We start from the raw sequence: 23,760 nt of genomic DNA on the forward strand, positions 1-23,760 counted from the left end.
ATGAGATACCAACATGACATAAATTATCAATAGATGAGTATTCAAATAATACTTTACTAGGCTATTGAAATGAATATTTAATTAAATTGGTAGCTCAATCTACATTGCGATAGTAATGGTATCGTAAGTGACGCGATATAAATGTTACATGAATTATTTATATTTTCTTCTGGTAATTCGAAAGCCCAACTTAAAATAAATCAATCTCGAACCAATGAAAAGTCTGATAAATAACTCCCACGTGCATGCTTTGCCTGAACCCCCAAGTTATGCACTTTTTGGAGAGTCTAGCTTCATCTTCTGTGAGCGTGCAACACGTGTTTCTTCAGAGACCCCACCTTCAAATTCTTGAGCTATCACGACACCACCTCTCTATAAATAAGGGTTCGCGGAATAGCCTCAGCATCGCCGTCTAAACAAAGAAGAGCTCAAGATGGCATATAAGCCTACATACTTCTTCTTTCTCCTAATTTCCTCTGCATTTTATACTTCCAACAAGTCCTTCTGCTTTGCAAGTGAGGGAAACCCTAGTTCACTCGTCCTAGGTTTGAGAAGTTCCCGAACTGACCTTCCATCTAGAAATGCATCACCTTATTGGAGAAGAAAGACCGTGGAAATGCAGGACATGGTGGAGCCTCTGAGAGAAGTACGAGATGGTTACTTCATATCTCTCAACATAGGAACACCCTCCCAAGTCATTCAAGTGTATCTAGATACCGGTAGTGACCTCACATGGGTTCCATGTGGGAACTTGACTTTCGATTGCATGGACTGTGATGACTATAGGAACAATAAGCTGTATACCGCTTTCTCTCCATCTTATTCCTCTTCAGCACTTAGGGACACTTGCTCTAGCCGATTTTGCATTAATGTTCATAACTCAGATAACCCGTACGACACATGCATCATGGCCGGGTGCTCATTATCGACTATCCTCAAGGGCAAGTGCACTTGGCCGTGCCCCTCCTTTGCCTACACTTACGGTGCAGGCGGGATTGTCGCTGGGGCATTGACCAGGGATACCATCAGGTTCACGGTGCTAACCCTAATGTTATAAGGGAAATTCCAAATTTTGCATTTGGGTGTGTCGGGTCCACCTACCATGAGCCGATAGGGCTTGCGGGGTTCGGGGGGGGCTCTCTTTCTCTTCCTTCTCAATTAGGGTTCCTCCAAAAGGGCTTTTCGCATTGCTTCTTGGCGTTCAAGTATGCAAACAACCCCAACATCTCAAGCCCTCTAGTCATAGGAGATGCGGCCATAGCCCCAAGGGGAGACTTGCAGTTCACCCCGATGTTGAAGTGCCCAATTTACCCCAATTACTACTACACCGGTCTCGAGGGCATCACGGTGGGGAACGCGGGTGTGACCACAGTGCCTACTAATCTGCGAGAGTTCGACTCTCAAGGGAACGGGGGCCTATTGATAGACTCAGGAACCACGTACACCCACCTGCCAGAACCGTTCTATTCACAGCTTCTCTCCATCATTGAGTCCGCAATAAGTTACCCGAGGGCCAAGGAAGTGGAGGCACGAAGCGGGTTTGATCTTTGCTACAAGGTTCCATGTCCCAACAACACTAACCCAATGAATGACGACCTCCCTCCAATCACATTCCACTTCTTGAACAATGTGAGCTTGGTGCTTCCTCATGGGAATAGCTTCTATGCAATGGGAGCTCCAATCAACTCGAGTGTGGTCAAGTGCTTGTTGTTCCAGAGCATGGATGATGGCGATGGACCAGCTGGGGTTTTTGGGAGCTTCCAACAGCAAAATGTGGAGGTTGTGTATGACTTGGAGAAAGGAAGAGTTGGGTTTCAGCCAATGGATTGTGCATTGTCTGCTTCTTCAAAAGGACTGCTTCACAAAGGCTAAAATAACTCCCCCTCTCCCCCAGCGGCGGCTTCGTTAGTTAATGGCAGTTCTTGCTGTTGGCTAGGTATGGGCCTTCTCTTGCTGGATTACAAGGATCAAGAATTGAATAATCTGTTGTAACATGTCTTTGTTTCGATTTCGTTCTGTTGAACTTTGTTTGTATGTGAGTTGTGTGGCTTTAATGAATTAATCAAGAAGTGAGCTGGATATATTCTCGTTGCGCGTGTGGCCGAGAACATGTTGAGGTGGAACGGAAGGTACTCTTATGTTTTTATTTGCTTCGCTTTGAATCTCGATGCACTTTCATGTGGGTTCCCACATCTAGCAAGCAAGAAAAAGTATTAGCAAAGTAACCTAAAACAGCTGCCCATGAAGAATCTTTGCCGCGCAAATTTTAGTAGTCTGCGTCTGAGATCTGTACTTGATCCTAGTTTGATTGCAAATTTTAATTTGTCTCCATTAGGATCCCCTAATTTATAGAAGTTATGATTTTTGTACCTATCATTGTGCTTCAATCTACAACTAAATTAAGATTTGCCCGCTGCCTCAAATGACAAAAAAACAAAAAAAACAAAAAAAACAAAAATAATATATATAACTGAGGCTACGGTTTGAAAAGATGCATAGACGTATATTATTAATGTACTTAGAATGATGGATCTACCATATCGAAAAAATATGGCCTTATAACATTGAACACATTAATTAAATTTGTAAGTAAGAATCGAGGATAATAATATCAAGGCAGTAGTTTATGCGAGTATATACATTCCAAGTTTCTATGTAATAGTTCAAAATCTGTATTAAATTGACATATCGGAACCGTCAATGATTAAGTCATTACTTACTTATATTTTGTATGGAAAAATTTTGGATTCATGTTTTATATTATAAGAAAGAGCATATTTCTCTACATTAAACAATGGTTGTCAAGATACATAATTACTTTATGAATCTGTCATATTAATGGTCTTTTATTAAAACACCTCCACATGTGATCCTCATTAAAATACGTAAAATTTGTATTGATAGTCCAAACTAATCTCGATGAATTCACATAAACGTGTCGCCACTGATAATCTATTAGTCACTAAAATTTACAATTTAATTACCACTCCAATAAACTGAAGACCTAAAAAAAAAAAAAAAACTCATAAGTTGCTAATAATTGCTCACGTTGCAAGTCAGTGAAACACAATACAAATTTTCATCCAAGAAGTAGACGCTCAACTTGACTACTTAAACCAAATTTTCATCTTCATCCTATAAATATAGATATGTAAACTGCAGTAGAAGTTAGTTCGAAAGCTCTTAAAAGAATTTCATAGATTTTGGTTATAATATGGAAAAAAGAGAGTGGAAGTAAGGTTATGTTTGCTTCACTGAGTATGAATGATTTGGAAAACATTTTCCAAAAAATGATTGTTTGGATCTTTTGAAATAATTGGTCTATAAAAATATTTTTGTTATTAACTATAATTTATATCTAAATATTTCCATTGACAATAAAAATACATTTCATTTCATTCATTTTTGTAAATGATAATAGGGATTATTTTTTAGAAAATGTTTTCCAAATCAATCATTTCTCATGAAATAAATGGTGCCTAAGAACTTACATAAGATTGTTGAAGCCCGAAACTTAATTAACAACGCCACAGCAATCTCATGGAAGGATATAAATGACAAGATCACTCACTTTCGAGCATTGAATATAAGTACCTAAACTCTACTAGTAATTTTCTAGCATTATGGAGGGAACCATTTGCCTCAGTCATTGAAGGCAAGGCTTAGCCAATTTTTCATGATGTCATTCTTTCACTCCTTGAATAGAACCGAAAATCGATTGGAAGCAATACTTCCGGTCTACCTTGAATGTGATATCCCGAAATTTGGCCCTATTTTGAAATATATAAAATAGTTATTTCGTCAATGCATTTATAGTTACTTTACTTTGATTTGATCACTCACGAATTAACTAATCTATTGGGTGAGGCCGTAAATGGTTAAAACGTGAAAACCAAAGAATTTGATCAGAAATCGACCGCTCGATCATAAGGATCGATAATGGTTAATACTACACTGTTATAAGTTAATTAGCGAATGGATATAAATTGATTCAACGGAAGTACATAGTTAGTTTGTGGGTGATTTCGCATGATTACGATATTCACATCAAACGACGATAAATCGATTTTTTTAGATCTTATATTTAGGGTACATAATCAAACCCTCGCGAGTACATGACAATTGGGGATCGTCCACGATTCGAAGAGGCACAAATATGAATAAAAATTATCAACCAGGGGCCAACCACGCGAGAGCCCCTAAAAGCCATCCAATAGCTTAGGTCGTACTAAAGTTGTGTTCAATCAATTTTTAATCATGAAATTTAATTCGATTTTAGGTATCAAACTTTCGAGGATTTTGAAATTAAATTATTGGACATCACCTCATCGTCCGTCAAATTATCGGCGAGTTCGAAATTTTCGGAAAAGGAATTATTGAATGAAAAATCGGAGATTGGAAAAAAATAATTCGGATCAAGTGGCAAAATTAAAAAAAAATTTGGTCCAAAAAGATTGTTTTTAAGAAAATAGAAATAAAAAGAAAAGTTGGGACATGATACTAGGCCAAGAGGGTTTTAAGGATGGGTGGATGAAGAGTAGGATGGCATTTTGGGAAATATTTTAGGAAAAATCTTGTTTTTCTTTTCTCTTCTCTCTCTCCCCACCCCTCACGTCCTCCCCCATTTTGCTGAACCCCTTTCTTTTCTTTCTTTTTCTTCTCTCTCTTTCTCCTCTTCCTTCACGCTACCTCTCTGCAGAACAGCCCCGCACACCACCCCCGCTTTTTTCCGTCTTCATCTTCTTCCCCTCCATTTCTTTGCTTTCATTTCCTCTAACTTCATCTTCTCCCTTTTCTTCTTTCCTTGTTCATCATCCCCCATCTCCACCACCATCATCATCCACTCATCTCACCACTTCATCCACCACCACCACACCACCATCACCATCACCATCTCACACCTCCTTCGTCCGCCGCTTGAAGCTGTGCCATTTGCCGCCGAACCACCAAGCTTGGCCGCTCCTCAACTTCACCGAACCACCATCTTTGGCTGTTGTTCTTTGCCACCAGATCACCACCGCTTATCGCCGCACCTGTGTTGCCGTTCAAGCCCCCACCTTCGCCGTGCTGTCGATGGTGCCGTGGGATCCGAGTTCTCGACGCTGTTGCGCCACCGTCGCCACAAGCTCGCCATCGCTGAAAATTCGTGATTTTAACTTCCTAATTGTGGATTAAGATGTTAATTACATTTAGGGGTAGATTAGTTTAGAGATAATGACAGTTAGTATTAGTTAATTTTGATTTAGTCTTAATTGCGATTAAGGATGGTTTAGATTAAATTTAAGTGCAATTATTTTAAGTGATTACGATTAGATTAATTAATTGCGGTTAGATTAATTAAGTTCATTTTAATTAATCGTGATTTATTTAATTAATCGAAGTTTTTTATTTAATCGTTATTTATTTAATTAATCGTAATTATTTTTTAATTAATTATAGTTAGTCTAATTAATCGAGTTAGATTAATTAATCGTAATTAGTCTAATTGATCGTGATTTGCTTAATTTATCGCAATTACTGTAATTTAATGACGGATTAGCCATTAAAGTGGAATTTTGTGCTTGTTTTAATGGATGGACCTATGTATAATTCCGATTATTTGAGCTTGTTATACCGTGTTATTGGTTGTTTAATGTATATGCTTTGATTACTATTTAAAAAAAAAAGGTTTTATGGGCAAGAAAATAAAAAATTTTAAGGTGTCGGGTTTGAACGCTGAATTTTACATGCTAAATAAAACAATGGGATTTTAAAATGAAAGTATGCAAAGTTTAACTGGTTGATTTTTTAAATATGTGACCATGTGCGATTATTTTACCGGAATTTTAAATGTAAAGATTTTCTAAGGTTTGTTATTTAAGCATGAACTATTTTACACTGGGCTAATTGACGGCAGATAAAAATTGGCTTGAGTGCTGGTGTACTTGTGTGGTCACTTAATTGAACCGTCAGCAGGGGTCCAAATGCCGAGTTGCTGTTGAGGCCGGACCGATACTCTTTTATGGAATGCCGTCTAGGCAGGGGTTCTAGATGATCCCGTACCCAATGGGATGGGACGATGCACGGTCATGCCAAAAAATGGCCAACTTGTGTGTTGGCCGTGGCCCGAGGGGTTGTAATAATTAGAAACATGTGTGAATGATTGAGATGCATTACGCTTGATTATGGAGTAAAATTGTTAGATACGATATGGAACGTGCTAAAATAGATTTTACCTTATAATCGGGACCCATGTGAATACTTGGTGCATGAGAGGTATGTGTTATGATTATTGATTATGCTTATTGTATTGATAATAGCATATGTGACGTATTAATATGAAGAGTATGCCAAGCCAAGGTAAGATTGTATGACGTTACATGTTTAGGCTGCCTCCGATTTGTGTCATAATCGGGGCTTAGGCCATTAACTTGTTGAGATTTATATCTCACCTCATTGTTGTTAAATATTTTTAGACTCGTAGTATGGAGGACCATCGCGTGCGGTTTGGGGTCTCAATGACGTCACTTTTGGTTGGTCTTATGTTAGTGAAGTTTAGACTAACCCTGATCCCCTTGCTGATTTTTGAGATGGTTGGTAGGGAGCTACAATGTAAGGGCTTGTAAATATTAAGCTTCCTGGGTTTAGCAAACAAATAAATAAAAGCGGTGTTTTAGAAATAATTGTTTTGTGTGTACTATCCCCAGTATTTGTTAGTTGATTGGGTGTTTATATAATTGCTTTCGCATGCGTTTAATCGAAAGATAAAAAAAAATGGATCAGCGACGCTAACTAAGACATCGTAATTAATCGATCATCGAGGGATGTTCGCGTGCTCAGGGTTCGGGGCATGACATTGAAGCTCTCCCATCTTTTTGTTGGCCACCTCCATGGATTTTGTGGCCTGATCTGCCCATCTAGTCTTTTCTTGAATTTTCTTTTCTGCAATTTCACATATCTTTCTACTAGAAGTAGCTTTCTAGGGTTTTGGACCCACACCGCAGCCACGAATACATCTTGACTTCTCTTCAGCCCAGGAACCTTTACAAACATTTCATCCTCGTCTGTGTTGAACCCATAAGCAAGACCATCACTCCATAGCATGTTGCGTCCAAAAGCAGAACTCTGCATTTCTTTTAGAGACTCTCCTAATTTTTTCTAAAGCAACTAGAAAGAGATTCTTTAACTAGAAAGAGTTCAGCTCAAATGTAGGGTATCCATGCAAAAGTTTTCACAACTCCATTGGAATCATCCTCCACTTTCTTAACCTTTCTCTGAATCATTTAAGTTGATGCTAATAAACATGCCATCGCCTCTATGGAAGTATTGTCCCACATTGCTTGACAAAAAGTTTTAAATACTCTTTATATTTATGTAGTTTTCCTTCACCTATTAGTTTAAGCTTTTGTGTTCAACTTCTTAATATGCTATTGGATTCATTATAGATTGAGGAACCACCCATTAAGTCTATTACAAGGTGGTGGTTGTAGCAACATTGCGTCAATGCATTCATGTTTGATCAAACCCACTGGTGGTTGTAGCAACATTGTGTCAATGCCATTCGTGTTTGATCAAACCCGCCCTCAAGTGTTGTTACGCTGCTTCTTTCACAACCAACAGCACCCTCAAAAGAGCTCACCACCCTAAATATTCATGTGGTCTTCCTTCACTTACCAACTTAAGCTTTTAGGTTGAACTTTCTAACAGCCTCCTTCATTATATTTATCTTCACTTGAACTATTCACCTCATAAACATCTTCCCCATGATTGAACCATCGAGTATAATTCTGATATATCTCAAACTCAAATGAATTTCCTCCCACATTTATCACTAGTTTTTAGGAGCTGTATTATTGCATCATACAAGGGACAATATCCTACTCCCAATACTGTTAGAAAATGCAATCTCGAGGAATCATCCTACGAATTTTGACCCAACTCCTTTCCATTCATCACCCAGAAAAGAAAATCTAGTAATTTAATTAGCATGAAAGATCCTCAGAGATGTTGATGCTAACAATTCTTCAAATAACACCACAATAATTTAAATAAAACCTAATCACGTTTATTCATACTGCAAACTTTCAGAAGGAAAACAAATGACAAAGAAAAACTTGTTACCAGAGCAAATAACACGCTGCAGCATAACAAAATGACAGAGTAACAAAACTAACTCAAATTGATCATAAACGCCCACTAATTCCCATTATTGGACCTCTTTCAATGGCCAAAATAAAATAAAATAAAAGCCGATTTTCTTCATTCAGAGAGAGAGAGAGAGAGAGAGAGAGAAGGTGTCTTTGCATCTCAGCCGGAGGCCTGAAGTGAGATTGCTATTCCGCATAACATACAGATGAAAACCACAACACGTTCTGAGAGAAAGAAAGAAGAGTTGCAAATCTTAAAGAAATTCTTTTGTGCACTCAAGTAGGAACACTGCACTCTTGCTTGACCTTTCGCAGGCTGTAGGCAACAGATGAGACATTGCCTAAAGGGATTCTTTCGAGAATATTGGAGAAGTGGTTTGCTTATCTTATCAGCTCTTGGACTAGCTTAGAGGTATGTTGTTTTCTTTCTGAAGGAACATTGTAAGGCATAACAGAAGGCCTGCATGATCCAAGAAAAGCCCCAAGGATGTCGCTGTCCAAGAAGAAAGACCAAGAAAATGCATCAACCTCCAATTTTTATCTTGCCGTGCAACATTGGAAGATGGGGATAATGCAACGAAAGAGTCGACTTCTTGTATTGCAGTTGCTGATATGTAAAGTTGGGACTGTTAAGCATATAGGAACAAAGTCTCACTCAGCCACTATAAATTCAGCAGATAACACTGATGCTGGAAGAGAAAGAACTATGAAGAGAAAGAGTTATATGGAGCAGCAAAGCGAAGCAGCAAAGCGAAGCAAAGAACACGTGGGAAAAACAAAAACGGGAAAGTAACAATGAGCTGATGATCAACGGTGAAGAGCTCGTGATGAAGGCAGACATGGATTGTTATCAATGATTAAGAAAGCCTGAAATAAAGAAGATGTGGATCGCCAAGTCGTGTAGATCTCAACTGACACACGTGCTGTTATTCGGTTTAGAGTGGTGAAACAAATTAAGAAACAGTTAGTTGTATTCAGTTTGTTGTTCTATTCTGATATAAGTAGTCTTCTTCTTCTTCGATGAAGAAGCAAGCAAAGATAGAAGCAAAATAGAGAGATAGAGCTTAGAGAGCAATCATCAATGGATGCTCTGCATTGTATAGCTGATACGTGCTGTGATAGAGAGACAGAAAACAGGGGATGTAAAACAGAGGATTTGTATTCATAAGCTGTCATTGATATACAGAAGCTTTGTACTACAATCATATTGAAATAGAGTGATTCGAAGTATTTCCTTTGCTGATTCCTCTGAATCTTGATTCATTTCTTCATCTTCATCTTCGTCTTCACAGGGACAAGGTGAGCCAACGCCCAGCAGAAGAGGACAAAATGCAGGACGTGAAGGGTAATTTGTTCTACATTTATAGTTGAGATATGTGATGTTACGACATGGAGTTGATTTTGGACAGAGAAGGAACACAGGATTGTAATTTGTAGATATTTCGTTTTGTTAAGGTCTGATAACGTTGTAAGAGCTCCATTCACTTTATAGAGGGGAGGCAACTTGAAATTATAGTTGGCAAGCAAAATGCAGGAGTCGAGCGGAAGAACAAAGAGGAAGATACGATGGAGCAAGCTATACACATTCTTGTGCTTCCGGCCCCCCAATGCCGATCCAGTTCCCATTAAAAGCCTTATAGGATGGCCAGGATTCTCACGGGTTGTTTTCTGCAGCAAGCCTCATCTGCACCAAATGAAACCTCACAAGTACCCAACCAATTACATATCCACGACCAAGTACAATGTGGTGACGTTCCTCCCAAGGTCTCTCTTCGAAGAGTGGCCAATCTTTAATTCCTGCTGGCAGCAGTATTGTCCCTCACCTCATTGGCTCCTTTCACTCCACCGAGTCTGATTATCCCTGTTGTTTTTGTGGTTGGGATCTGCATGCTCAAGGAGGCGGTAGAAGATTGGCACAGGTTCTTACAGGTGTGAGGACATTGAATCTTTTTCTCCAGTCATCTTATTGTTCATCGTATGTTTGTAGTTCGTTCTTTTTCTTGTTCAAGTTTTTGGCTGTGTGACTTGAACCTTCTGCGGAATGGCCATAATGATCCTTCTAAAGACTACTTCCTCAGAATTTCTTGTTTAATAATTTGTATGATGCTCACTCTCATTCTAACCACTTCAGTTTTAGAATACTGTGAATTGGACTTTTTGTCTAGGTGGTTCTGTCCAAACTCATTTCAGTGCATTTAATCTTGTCTGTCAGGAGCCAAAAATTGAAAAGTTCCTTGCAGTCTTGGACTAATGCTGTAGTTACTAAAACTTTTCTTAGGATTCGGAAGTGACTCTCATGTCGTAAAGACTCACGTAGGGGATGGTCTATTTGTCAAAAAACAGTGGCAACAAGTCTCCGTCGGGGATGTTAAAGTACAGAAGGATCAGTATTTTCCGGTGACCCTTTTACTCTCTTCAATCTGAGGACAGCGTTTGTTATGTCGAGACTATGAATCTTGATGGAGAGACCAATCTGAAAGCTAAGAGATGCGTAGAAGCCAGTCTTGGTTTAAATGAGGATGACACCATGAGCAAATTCGAAGCTACTATAAACTGTGGGGACCCAAATCCGAATTTGTATTCCTTCGTCAGAAACTTGGAATTTCAGAATGAATTGCATCCTTTGTGCCCCGCACATGTGCTTCTGGGAGATTCCAAACTCCAGAACACAGAGTACATATATGGAGTCGTCATTTTCACCGGACCTGACACGAAGACGGTAAGGAAATCCATGAAGTCGCCCTCTAAACGTAGTTTTCTCAATCCTTGTTTTGATTTCACTGGTGACCTTTATCGCTTCTGCATTGCTTGTCAGTTCCCAGATGATGAGTTGGTGGTACCTCCGTTTACAAGATGAAGATCTATCCTTTAGACCGTCAAAACTGGTATTGTCGGCAATTATGCAATTCGTAAGGGCTCTGGTGCTGTATGGCTATTTGATTCCTATGTCTCTCTGTGTCCATTGAAGTGGTAAAAGTACTTCAAGCTGTCCTCATTAACAAGGATATACAAATGTTTGACGAAGCAACATGCCAGTCTGTCTGAGCCTGCACTTCGAATCTGAATGAGGAGCTCGGTCAGGTATCAATCATCTTGTCAGATAAAACGGGGACTTTGACCTGTAACCAGATGGAATTTAGGAAATGCTCCAATGCAGGAGTCTCATATGGCGGTGACTTGAACGAAGTGGATCTAGCAGCTTCTTGTACGATGAACTCTGATATGGTTGCATGCAGGTCTAGTGTCGATGAATATTATGCAATGAGCCCAAGCATCGAGATCTGTGGATTCTCCGCAGGCAAGATCGGCACTCAGATGGGTTATATAGGCGCTCCAGAATATTTAGGGAGTCCAAACTCGAAAGACCCGAAAATTTCGGATGTTCACAGAGAATATTCCATTAAGCGCTTCAACTTCAGGGATGACAGGCTGATGGATGGGCGATGGACGGGCGATGGACTGGCGATGGACGGGCGATTCCAACGTGTATGACATAACAATGTTCTTCAGACTGATGGCCCTGTGTCACCCTGGCATACCCATTGAAGATGATCGAGCGGACAAGTTGAAGTTTGAGGCAGAGTCGCCAGATGAAGTCGCTTTCTTGATCACCTATCAGGAATTCAGCTTTCAGTTCTGCAAGAGGACACAATCAGTAATGGTTCTCAAGGAGCTCGACCCAGACTTGGGAAGCATTGTGGAAAGGTATTCTCTTGGCCTTCTGATTCCATTCTGGTGTTGTTCATTCGTTTGTTTCCTTGAAAATATGTTTTAGTGGTTGAGGAACCGCCTCTATTAGTAACATTCAGGGAGTATAAGCTTTTGAACCCGTTGGAGTTCAGTAGTTCTCGCAAGCGAACGCCTGTGATTGTGAGCACTGAAGACGGTCAAATCTTTCTTTTGTGCAAAGGAGCGGACAGGTATCCGCTGATTCCTAAAAGTATCAATCAGATTTAAATGTTATTTGTTTTTTTGGGGGTGTCTCATGGGTCTATTTGATTTGCTTTCCCACCATCATTTTTTGGAGGCAACAAGTTCACACCTTTTGAGTTACGCTGAAATCGGTTTTCGAACTCTGGCCTTTGCATATTGTACCGTCGAAAGGGCCAAGTACAATCACTGGAACTCGATATTCATGAAAGCTATGACCACCGTGGGTCCTGAAAGGGATGAATTGCTGGAGAGTTCATCTGCAATGATCGAAAAGGACTTGATTCTGTGGAGGGTTGCCGCCATCGAGGACAAGTTACAAAAAAGGGTTAGTTAATTCTCGATGTCATTTAATTTTTTAATTTTCTATATCTTAGGTTTTCCTTTAGGTCCTCTCATTTGATTTGAACGCAACTAGTAACATAAAGCTGGATAAATAAGAGGTAGATAAAGTGTCAGTTTCTCTGGTTTTCATGCATTCAAGAATTAACATTGCTGACAAAAACATTATCTGTTTCCCTTCAACTGCAGAAATAATACTTCAACTCTTACTCAACAAAAAGAAAGCAATAATCCGGTGTCATTGCAGAAATAAGTCAATAAATCTGTCATTGTAATTGATACATGATCGCTGATCATTGAGATGTTTATCAAGCATTTGATATATATCTCTACAAGTTTTTGGATAAAAAGGGACATAAACTTGTTTAACCTCTACAAAGTAGAGCTTCTCAATCTGGATTTGAAAGACAGTACATTTGCTTGACTTGCACAGGTTCCAGATGCATAGATAAATTTGCTCAAGCGTGCTTGAAAATTTGGCTGCTTACTGGTGACAAGGAGGAGACTGCAATCAACATTGGGTGTGTCTCATCTTCTGAAACTCACTAGCTATAATGATAGTTGATCATTTTATAGTATGGACCCAATGGTTATGACCATCTTAATCTCTTAAAAAGCTAATCGGTTCATATTTTTTCTCTTTGCTCTGCTAGATTGCATGCAGCTTGCTTCAACAAGATTTGAGGCAGTTTTATTTGAGTTCTGTCAAGGACTCAGGATGTGGCAACCAATCGGAGGTGAGACTTGGAAGTGTTCTGACTCATGATTTTAGTGTTATAATGTTAATGTGATAGAAATGACAAATTTCATATGCTTGACCGTACTGTGCATGATGAAATTTACTAATCGTACAAGAATTTGCAGTACAAACTATTTAAAAATAGTACGAGTCAGAGACTTGGTTCGGTCATATATCAATTGAATTCTTTTTCCTCCTTTGGATGATCAAATATATATGTCGAGATCAGAAAAGTGAAGGCAAAAAGCATCAAAAGCAGAAGGGCAAAGCATAGGTTTATGAGCAAAGTAGTAAATGCAATCAAGTAATGACAGTTGCCTGGCAACAATTGTTTAATTTGTTCTAGAAGATGTTTTAAAGGCCAGAGATCCTCCTCTTCTTGGAGGTTGGTGATGACATGCAGTGTATCATCTTTTCAGGCGGTGAAAAAATCTTCGGTAAGCCAAATTGAAAGCTTTTCGCAAGAAATAAACGAAGAGCACAAGCAGCATATGCTCTTTGCTCTGGTGGTGGATGGGCAGGCCCTCGAGATTGCTTTAAGAAGCGATGTGAAAAATCTATTCTTTCGGTTGGCTGTGGAGTGTGTTTCTGTCATATGCTGCCGCATGCCACCAAAACAGAAAGCCCTCGTAAGATTTGAGTTTTACTTGTAAGTATTATCCGTTAGAAAATCAGCTCATCTTGCCATAATAAGTTTTTCTATTCACAACCATAGCACTAAGTAACGACACTAAGTAGGAACTTTCAGATTACCCAATTGGTGAAGAAGTTCACTGGCAAGACTACCCTGGCAATAGGAGACGGCACAAATGATGTCGGCATGATTCAAGAAGCTGACATTGGAGTTGGGATCAGTGGCATGGAGGGCATGCAGGTGAAGACTAGTGTCACTTCATGTTGCCTTTTGACTAAGCAATCTTTTCTAAACTCTAATTCAATCCACACTGAAAGCTGAACAATGACATGCTGTTTGTTTATGTTGCAGGCTGCTATGGCTAGCAACTTCTCATTGCCCCATTTTCGGTTCCTTAAGCGACTTCTGATCGTGCATGGACATTGGTGTTACAAAGAATCTCCAAGATGGTACTAATATGTCCAAATTCTACTCTTAAGGACAAATGTTGGCAAACTTTTATCTCTGATGTGTTGCATTTTGGGTGACAGATCCTTTACTTCATGTACAAGAACATCGTGTTTGGCTTGACACTATTCTACTACGAGTTTTACACATCGTTCTCCAGCCTGGTACTATATGACAATTGGTACTTGATGGCATTCAACGTCCTGTTGACACCATTGCCAGTCAAATCCTTGGGAGTATTTGAGCAGGACGTTCCATCAGATGTGTGTCATCATGTAGATTCTAAAAAATCCACAAATCACTGTTTAGTTCAAGTACTGTGACAAGTTGTATATTTATCTCAGTCCCAAAATGGCATCTATCCTTTTCTCTTTCCTTTCTTGATCCATTAATTGTTCTGCAGTTTCCTGCCCTATATAAACAGGGTCAAAGAGGCATATGCTTCTCTTGGAAGCGAATAATTGGCTGGATACTTAATGGCGCTGTTGCTTCCTTGATCTTCCTCTCAACCATATACACACTCTCTTCAGTCGCCTTCTCAGGGAAGGGCAATGTCACTGACATAGCACACCTAGGCACGATCACATACACGTGCGTGATATGGACAATGAATTGCCAGATCGCCCTCATAATCAGTCACTTCACTTGGATCCAGCACCTGTTCATCTGGGGAAGCATATTGCTGTGGTACATCTTCTTGCTCACCTACGGCACGCTCCCTCCCTCCTAATCCAATACGGGATTTCATGTACTGACCGAGGCCATCGGAGGAGCTCCTAGCTTTTGGATCATCACGCTGCTTGTGGTCGTCGCATCGCTGCTTCCATACTTCATTTACATGGTCCTGTAAAGGACATTTTACCCATTGGACGACCATGTGATCCAAGAGATGAAGCACGACAGGAAGGACATCTTTGACAAGCAGATGTGGTTGAGAGAGCAGCAGAACTCGAAGAGGATGAAGCAAGTCAGGTTCTCAGCCAGAGTTGACACGAAAATACATCATCTGAAGGAAGCTATACAGCAGTAGAGAGCATCAATCTACAAGTCGTTCACCAACAGCCCTATCAACAGGACACTGAAGTAGCCTACTGTTCCAATAGCCGTAGTTAACTGAGAATTCTCCAGAGAAACCGAGCTTGAGATTATACATACTCTTTGATTAGTTTCGTCAGTAACACGAGAAAATACCGGTAAAGATTACACGTTTCTTGTATGTAGTTCTGATAAAAGTTTGGCTTTCCTTTTCACTAGTCTAGACTTTTAATTCAGCAGTGGCTACTGAGGCTCAAGGAATGAACAGCATTGCTATGCATTGGTATTAGTCCTACTCAGAGATGTCCAAGCCCTGTGGCCTTTTGGTCACTCTCTCTTTCGGGCAAATTAGTTCAAACTCAAGACGGTGCTCATGAACTTGATCACATACCTACCTAATCACATCACAGGACACAATTTTTCTTCTGTTGAAGTATAACCAGGTTCATGCCAGGCCAATACCCCCACGACCTAATCGTGCTCATTCATTGCTGGTCATATTATCTCCGATAAGGGTGAACCCACTTTGGGGCCTAGCAAAGGCCAGCGTAACAGCTTAGGCTGGGCCTAAAGTTCTGTTGAGACTGGCCCGTTCCAAGCCGTGCTTACTCCCGATGAGCAATGAGATTGATTGATTGAGAGGCCTCGTAGCCCAACGAACCCAACCCGTGCTTATAATGCACTAGGCCTGTTTGGTAAAATTGAAAATTTATGTTAGGAAAATCTAAGTGTAAAATTTTAAGCATTGATAGGCGTTGAAATCATGCACAAGGAGGAATTGTTAGATGATAATTGAAAATTGATAGATAGATATACTTAGTCTCTTACTAAGGATAGAAAATGACAGCAATTGGTAGGTTTTCTCAATAAATTACTATTCTATTGAACTAATTAAGGTTTCATTTGTTACGCAATAAATGAACAATTTGAAAAAAAAATTATAAAAAAAATGATCACTTGTGCTGCTTAAAATAATTAGTCAACGAAAAATATTTTCATTATCGCCAACAATTATTGTTTATATATTTTTCATAAATAATGAATTTTTTTTAGAAATAATGAAAATCTTTTTTTAGTAAAAACAATCATTCTTTTTTTAGCAATAAAAACAATCATTTTTAGGAAAATATTTTTTGAATCATTTATTTACCATGAAACAAACTCACCGTAAGTAACCCTACATTACTTATTAGATTCCTATTTTATAACTCAACGGGTACTAGAAAGTTGATACATTTTGCACCGTGTTTGACAATCACAACTAGTTTTGACTTACACAATTTGATTAAGTAAAAAAAAATCACTTAATTTTCTAAGTAAAGTTGGGGTCAGTTTCCATAATTGGTAATAAGGTTATACTATTCGATACTCGATATTTAACCATTGCCGACACGACATTATATTTTTATTTTAGGTGACACTATTTTTATTCCCTATATAATTAAATCCACCCTCATTTTTACTAAAAGGACAATATTGTCCTCACTTTCAATTGCAATCAAAAGTGGTGCTCCAAATTCATTTTTCCTTCTTCTTTTTTAGGCTTTCTATTTTTGTATAGGATTTAATTATCATGATCAAGAATGTCACATGCTTGTTTTTGTTTATGGTTTTTGTCAAATTAGAACTTACTTCTATTTAGAAAATAAAAAATAGCCTCTTCAACATCATTATTTTTATTAGGGATGAGCAGTTTAAATTCCATCTTAATTATGTATAGGTTCCATTTGGAATGTAGAATTTACCCGCTAAAACAGATTTTTTATTTTTTGGAACCTAAAACCTATCATGCAAACCTTATAACCTAAAACCTACTTTATCACCGGTTTTAATGTCAATTTTAGGTTCTACCCAAGTTCAACATGTATTATTGATTGAAAATTGCAGTATATCAAAATCTTTAATAACCACCACTTATTGTTGTAATCAACTAACCATAACTTATATTTAGACACACAAATAATATGAAATATTAACAAAATAAAAGCATTAGTCATAAAATAGAAACTCAGACTAGTAGTTCCAAATTATACACTCATCATTAAATACCATGAAATATCATAGAATCACAAAAAAAAAAAAAAAAAAAACTAAGAAAAAAACAAAAACTTATTGTTTCAAGTTCCAAGTTCCATGAAAAACCCCAAACCTACAACCTACAAATCTACCCCAAACAATTTCTCAACTTTAAAAAACCCAAACTAATATACTTTTGACAAATTTACCTCAAATTTGCACTCATGACAAATTTACCCTCTGTTAGTTTTTGTTAAATTTTCTTCAAATTATTAAGTTCTACCGTGAAATTATGTATACCTTAGTTATTTTAAAGGATAATTTGTCATAGTTTACAATTTTTTTTAATTTTTTTCTGGTATTAATTTTAGTGGAAATTTGTCACAAAAGTTTTGGGTTTTTTCCGAATAAAAGTTTGAAAATCATAAATGTACAAGTTTAAAGTTTTTATGATTAGTTATAAATTTGTCACAAGTGTACTAGTTTGGGATTTTTCATGGTAAAAAAAGTTTTAAAATTTATCAAAGTGGTTTAACCTAAGTCATTCCAGGGTTTTGCATTTTTCAAACTTTTTAAGATTCCAAGCTCCACATTCTAGATAAGTTTTAGAACTAAACCCTACCCATTTTGAAAAGTTTTAGGACTTTTTGAAACTTTCGGAGTAAGTTTTAGAATTTAATTTGCACTTTTTGAAAGGTTTAAAACTCAATTCTTCAATTTAATTTTTAAGACTTTTAAATCATTTATCCATTTTTATAACAACTTGTCTATTTTTCATCCCACCTATCTCAAAAGCCTACTTTCTTCGTGAATTTTTTTTTAATTTCATGAGTCTAAAATATTAAGTCTCCATATTTGCTAAATTGAAGAATTTGTCTTTTTTTTTTTTTCATTACTGTTGGTGAGATGCTTTGACACAAAGCATGTAAGATGTTATAAGAGTATTTAGAAAAGCACTAAAAACATTGACATGAATAAGTTAAGCATAATGACTCATCTTTATATTGTTTGTAAACACTTCGGGAATGATATTATTTTCTATCAATCTAAAATAACAAAGTTTCAACAATATTTTACAAAAAATTCTTATTTTATGCAAAGCTTTGATATAATTAGATTCCATCTATTGAAGTTTAATGAATAGGAACATAACTATGATTTTTCTTGGAAAAGCTTTAAATAAGTTTTTTTTTTTTTTTTTTTTGTGGTTTCATCCAGTCATCCCATAACATGAATATGTATATAAAAGATAACTGATAAAAAAATATTTAATGGCGATATGCACAAATATGTTTGTCTATAAATATGTGATTGCGTTAAAAAGTTATTCATGTTAATTTTTTTTCTAGATTTTACTGGATAGCTAATCTATGTATTTGCTTGACAATGTGGAAAATAACGAGGTTTCATTGAAATGTTTTTGGGAAAAATTAATTTTATGGAAGTAAAATCTTTTAAAAAAAAAAAATCACGCCTTTAATATACATGGGATATCCACAATAAACAAGCATATAACGTGCAATATTCTTAGTTATAACAACTCAATCCTACGTAGGAATAGAAAAACTAACAAAAGAAAGAAAGTAAATAAATTGGGAGCTGCCACTTTAATTACAATTGAATAATTAAAGGCAATTGAATCTAGCCACACATGGGGTGGAAAATAGTGGCACCCTCTTAAAATTCTTAAATTTAAGTTTAGGAAACTTAAATTTAAGTTTGGAAAATTAAAAATAGTATTTAAATAAAAGGGTATAATCTCACCAGCCAACAAAAAATTCCGACCGATCAAGAAGAAATTTATCTTATGGTGTGTTTTTTCTCAAAAAGAAGTTGAAATGAAACATTTTTTATTTCAAATAAAGATTGCATTTGAAAAATGATTGAAGGTGTAAAAAAATAGCAGGAGGGGCTATTGGAGGACGCGGCGGTGACGAAAGGGGGGGCGAAGGAGAAGTAAAAAAGTGTCCGTTGTTTGGAAAAAGATATAATAATAACAAAAAAATTTTTAATTAAAATTCCAAATCTGGAAATATCTTTATCTTTTGGTAGATAGTTGTACGAATTTTTGCATTATGTATTTTCATTATTTGCAAAACAAACACACAATTCCAAATCTGGAAATATCTTTATCTTTTTGGTAGATAGTTGTATGAATTTTTGCATTATGTATTTTCATTATTTGACAAAAAAACAGTATCACTTATTTTTATCAATAATTAATATTATTTAGATGATTTTGGAATACAATAATTTCCCCAAAAAAAAATATTTGCAAAATATTTTATATGTCAATTTTTTGCTTACACGTAACGCGTGTACACAGGCGTTACTATATACTAATGTAATAAAATAGTTTAGTAAAATCTTGCATTATCACCAAAAACTTTTGGCCGGCCAGCATAAATTTAAGATTTTAAAATTTATAAAAAAATCAAAATTTATTATTTCAGACACTTTACATGCACGGCCGCCTTCCACCGTTGCAGAGCGCCCGCGAAAAGTCAACGCACGACCATGTCCTCGTCCTCCCCCTCCTACCTGTCATCGAGGCCCTCCGCAGCTCACCGGAGGACCCAGCCTCCGAGAGCCGCCGCCGCCGCCACCCCCGCCGCCGCCCTCCACCGCGACGCCGCCATGGATCCCGCCCCGACCCCACTTCCCCTTCTTCAGTTCGTGGCCTTCAGGGTCATCGTTTTCCTCGGAATCCTCCAGTTCTTGCCGGCGACGCACGTTCGACACCCCGCCGATCCTCACAGAAATTGGATTCCCATCGAAAGCTTCACGAACGAATCTTACTCTGTTTCCCCTGTAAAGCTCCTTTCCTTTTCTCTTTGAATATATGCAAGCTAAATCATATTTGTTTTTTTTTTACTTAGAATGGACATTGCAACGTTTTTCTTACTTGCTCTGTTTTGGTGTCGAGTCAAACTGGTTTCGTTCAAACAGTGCCTGGCAAATTTATGACCTGTTTATGATTCTTCAGTGGCTGAATATGGTCTGTTGTTTTCTGGGATTTCTAGTGAATAGTTGGGTTGGATGCTTCCTTTTCCTCTTGTTAAACTTGAGTTTGATTGGTCATTGCATTTTTCCTTACAATTTGATTACTGTCTATGAAGTGCTCGTTCTAATGTTCTAAATGTCAAAGAAGGAGTTTTGGGTGGCCAAAACGACAAGTTAATGACTCCGGAGTTGCCAGTCATAAGTAATCCACAATGCTCTTCAGAACCCAGGATGTATGATCACTGGATGTGCTAGACAGATAATGATATAGCATAATTTGTTAGCGGTGACAAGTAGAGTAATGATCACATTCATTATCCATGATAAAATTAGATAGTAATTGATGTTCAAAGTTGTATTTTTAGGAGAAATTGGAGTGTTGACACATGAATTTGGATGGCCGGTACTTTAGTCGTTTGTGCTCTAGTTTTTGGATAGCAGACTAATACAGGTGTATTGCATAGTTATTGCTTGAGATTACTCCTCTTTAAAGATGGTAGTGTCTGTTGTATCCTGTTTTATTCCATCGTTCAAACAAACTAAAGAAATTTCTTGAAACTGCTTTTTTATTACACTGACAAGTTTAAAAGCAGTTACTTCACCAATGCAGTATTTGCTTTCGTTTTTGTCAGGTTTTTTTATATATTTGAATCAGAGACCATGGCCTGATTAGCAGGGTGGATTTTTGTAGTGGTGATGATTGTTTTTTCAAAGTCTCATTCCATTTGAACTGTTCAAATAAGGCTAACTGATCAGCTTGTGTAGTTGGGCAAGTCTGGGGCTTCTGGTGGGCAAAACAGTGAAGTGGTAACATCAAACTCTGAAGAGGATGGAATGCTGCATGTTGTTTCTTGGATGGAGTGTCTGGACCTTCGTCTGCTTGCAGTCCTCGCCAATTCAACCTTGACTAGCTCAAGGTATGCAGGTCTTAGTAGAAGTTGATGCTCTAGTAACCTGGCATCTTATAGGACATTCATGTATCCCATGAGCTGGCACCGTGGTCTTTTCTCTTTCAGTGCTTGCCTAAATCACTGAACATGCTACTTATACATGGCTCGATTAATTTACACCTCTCACCACAATACCACGCTTTTAGTTGTTCAAATATATTTAGAATCGCTACTAGATCTCTACTATCTGGTTTGAATAGTGCAATGCTGCTTTGTTACCCAATGTGACCAAAGGTCAATGACTTTCATGAAAATTCATTGACATGATTCTTTGTAGCTACTCAGCAGATGGCTTCCATTTTGGGTTTTGGAATGAAACCATACCGCATGCATATAATTTGTGACATCTAATCCCACTCTTGGTCTCTTAATCCAAGGAAGATTCAAGATATAACAAACTGTCCATGGCAAGTACAATGCCAGAAAGCATTCATATAGCATCTCATTCTTCCTTGTGATTTGTGACTTTGAATGCTGTTTTTGACCCTTAAAGCAACCAACAAATTCTTTTTCTGGCTGATTTTTGTTGAGCTGCTGTTCATTGAACTTCATCACATGCTTCTAAATTCTAATGTTTTGGGAAACTAAATTGCTCAGCATTTTGAACACTTTCTCCTAGTTAAACATACTGCAGATTCTCTTTGCGTAGGCAGTAAAGATCTTTGCAACTGCTAGTTGTTTACACCCCTATATGAATTCTTGATATTCATACATATTTTATTGGCTACAGAAATCCAGATTTGATATACTTTCATTTTTTTATTCCCGGTGGAAGTGAAGACAAGCGATCATTTTATAAGTTAAAGGTGTTGTTTCCAAATTCACATCTAGAAATTCACGGGTAAGTCTTTCCTGGTAGTTCATTTTCACATTTCAGCTTTTGGTAGCCTATATGCTAACGTTTTTTCTGTGATTTTAGGCAGGAGAAAATCCAGGAGCTAATTAGGAATGCCATGTTCCCTTTGGAGCCAAATTACAAGGAATTAGCACCCTTTGCAATACCAATGATTTTTCAGTCATTAAAGAAGTTCGTATATTTCTCATCAGACCTGGTAGTGAAGGTTGGCATGTTTAACCTCTGCTTTAATCACTGGCTGCTACTTTTCCTCGCTTTTGATTGTACGGTTTGGAGCTGTACACTCTATTGGTTTTACTGCATATATGGTGGACCTACTTTTGAATATATATTATGAGCTGTTGTGATTATTTAGTTGAGGTGTGTGCATAATTAGCGATTTTTCATTTCAGGGAAGAGCTGAAGATCTGATTTCTCTTGACTTGCAAAAGCACGGCATTGCTGCAGCAGAGGACTGCTCGAAGAGATTAACTGACTATGTGAATCCAGAAGTGTTGGATGCCATTCAGAGATCGGATGCAAGGCCCTGGGTATCTGACACTCCGTACGAAAAGAATGCTTGCGTTCCCAATCTAAGTGTGCTCTCAATTGATGCAAGAAAATTGAGAAAAGACTTTCTTCGGGCAGTTTCATGGTGGACTACAGTACTAAATTTGAACAAAAGGTTAGCTTCACTTCTCTTTTTTATTGACATGCCTATGGTGTTTAATTTCTGATGATAATAATGTATTTTCTTTTTATGTCCTTCTCATGGTCACCTAATTTGAGCATCTTCATCCCTCTTGACAATCCATAAGCAGGAACTCTTTTGCTCCTTACCTAGTCTTCATTTGGGACAATTTCAGTGCAAATGCTTATTAATTATTAGATTGACTTGTCACTGATGACCATGAATTGTGCACAAATGTTCTTCGAATGGATATTATATGTCATTACTACTTCAAGAAAATACTGCTAAGTAGGAGTATCGATGGTCCTACGTTGGATCAGAGTTCAAAACGTTTAAGCTTAGTGTCACACTTTATATTATGCGTACACGTATCGAGATTGGCTCAACCAAATTGATCAACTAAGAGCCCTGCCCGGCTCGATTAGAGCTTTGTTGCTTTCTCTATACATTAGCATATCTCCTTTTATCCAATCAAGTTACATTTTGCAGCAGTACTGTTTTACATGTCCACGTGTTCTGATCTGTCGTGCATTTTGTTGATTTGCAGTGCTGGCGAGAACAACCCTGCCTTATTTTTAACACTCTACCACAATTATACGAAGCTTTCCTCTTCTTGGTTGTCAGTCGGCAATGAAGCGTTACCCGAAAGCATAGCAAATAAGACGGTCATCCCTTATGATGGTCCCAAGAAACTTTGCTCGGCACTCGGAGCTGGAGCCACTCTGCAGCCCGAAAGAGGTGATTTATGGAAACGTTACCTTCCTCCGTTGTCATCTCAAATGCTGGGACAGTAGATTTTACCCAAAGATATGTAGTTCAGGGCTATTGTCGAAAAGTTGGGTTTCTGTGCATAATTTTTTTTAAGCACTGCTTTTTTTTGGTCGAAACAAGCACTACTGACGTGCCTCTGTCTATGCATAGTTTGGCTTATGTAATTAAAAACTTAAGAAGATAATGCTTGTTTTCCTACCCAGGTGATTATACATATTTAAAAGGGTTGTTGTTCCCTCGA

General features: G+C 37.8%; 2 protein-coding genes and 1 pseudogene across 2 annotated transcripts; all 3 read left to right on the top strand.

Moving 5' to 3' along the window:
* Positions 1–423: 423 nt before the first annotated feature.
* On the top strand, positions 424–1,872 carry LOC104446572 (probable aspartyl protease At4g16563). Its single transcript, XM_010060411.2, is given in 2 exon segments — positions 424–1,039; positions 1,042–1,872. Coding segments are annotated over 2 exon segments (1,437 nt in total). The 5' UTR covers positions 424–433.
* Positions 1,873–9,654: 7,782 nt separating this feature from the next.
* On the top strand, positions 9,655–15,248 carry LOC104446571 (annotated as a pseudogene).
* A 4,512-nt stretch (positions 15,249–19,760) lies between these two features.
* On the top strand, positions 19,761–23,760 carry LOC104445862. The gene is made up of 6 exons (XM_010059807.3): positions 19,761–20,080; positions 21,038–21,189; positions 21,953–22,063; positions 22,142–22,283; positions 22,471–22,742; positions 23,296–23,760. The coding sequence occupies exons 1-6, from the start codon at positions 19,787–19,789 to the stop codon at positions 23,540–23,542; spliced, it is 1,218 nt and encodes a 405-aa protein (XP_010058109.2). The 5' UTR covers positions 19,761–19,786; the 3' UTR covers positions 23,543–23,760.

Source organism: Eucalyptus grandis, chromosome 5, assembly GCF_016545825.1.
Source record: "Eucalyptus grandis isolate ANBG69807.140 chromosome 5, ASM1654582v1, whole genome shotgun sequence".
NCBI classification, from domain to species: domain Eukaryota; kingdom Viridiplantae; phylum Streptophyta; class Magnoliopsida; order Myrtales; family Myrtaceae; genus Eucalyptus; species Eucalyptus grandis.

Excerpts from the sequence above, each read along its gene's own strand:
- LOC104445862 (XM_010059807.3), top strand. The coding sequence starts at position 19,787 with ATGTCCTCGTCCTCCCCCTCCTACCTGTCATCGAGGCCCTCCGCAGCT. Across the intron at positions 21,190-21,952 it reads TCAACCTTGACTAGCTCAAG|AAATCCAGATTTGATATACT; the intron begins GTATGCAGGTCT and ends TATTGGCTACAG. Across the intron at positions 22,743-23,295 it reads GTACTAAATTTGAACAAAAG|TGCTGGCGAGAACAACCCTG; the intron begins GTTAGCTTCACT and ends GTTGATTTGCAG.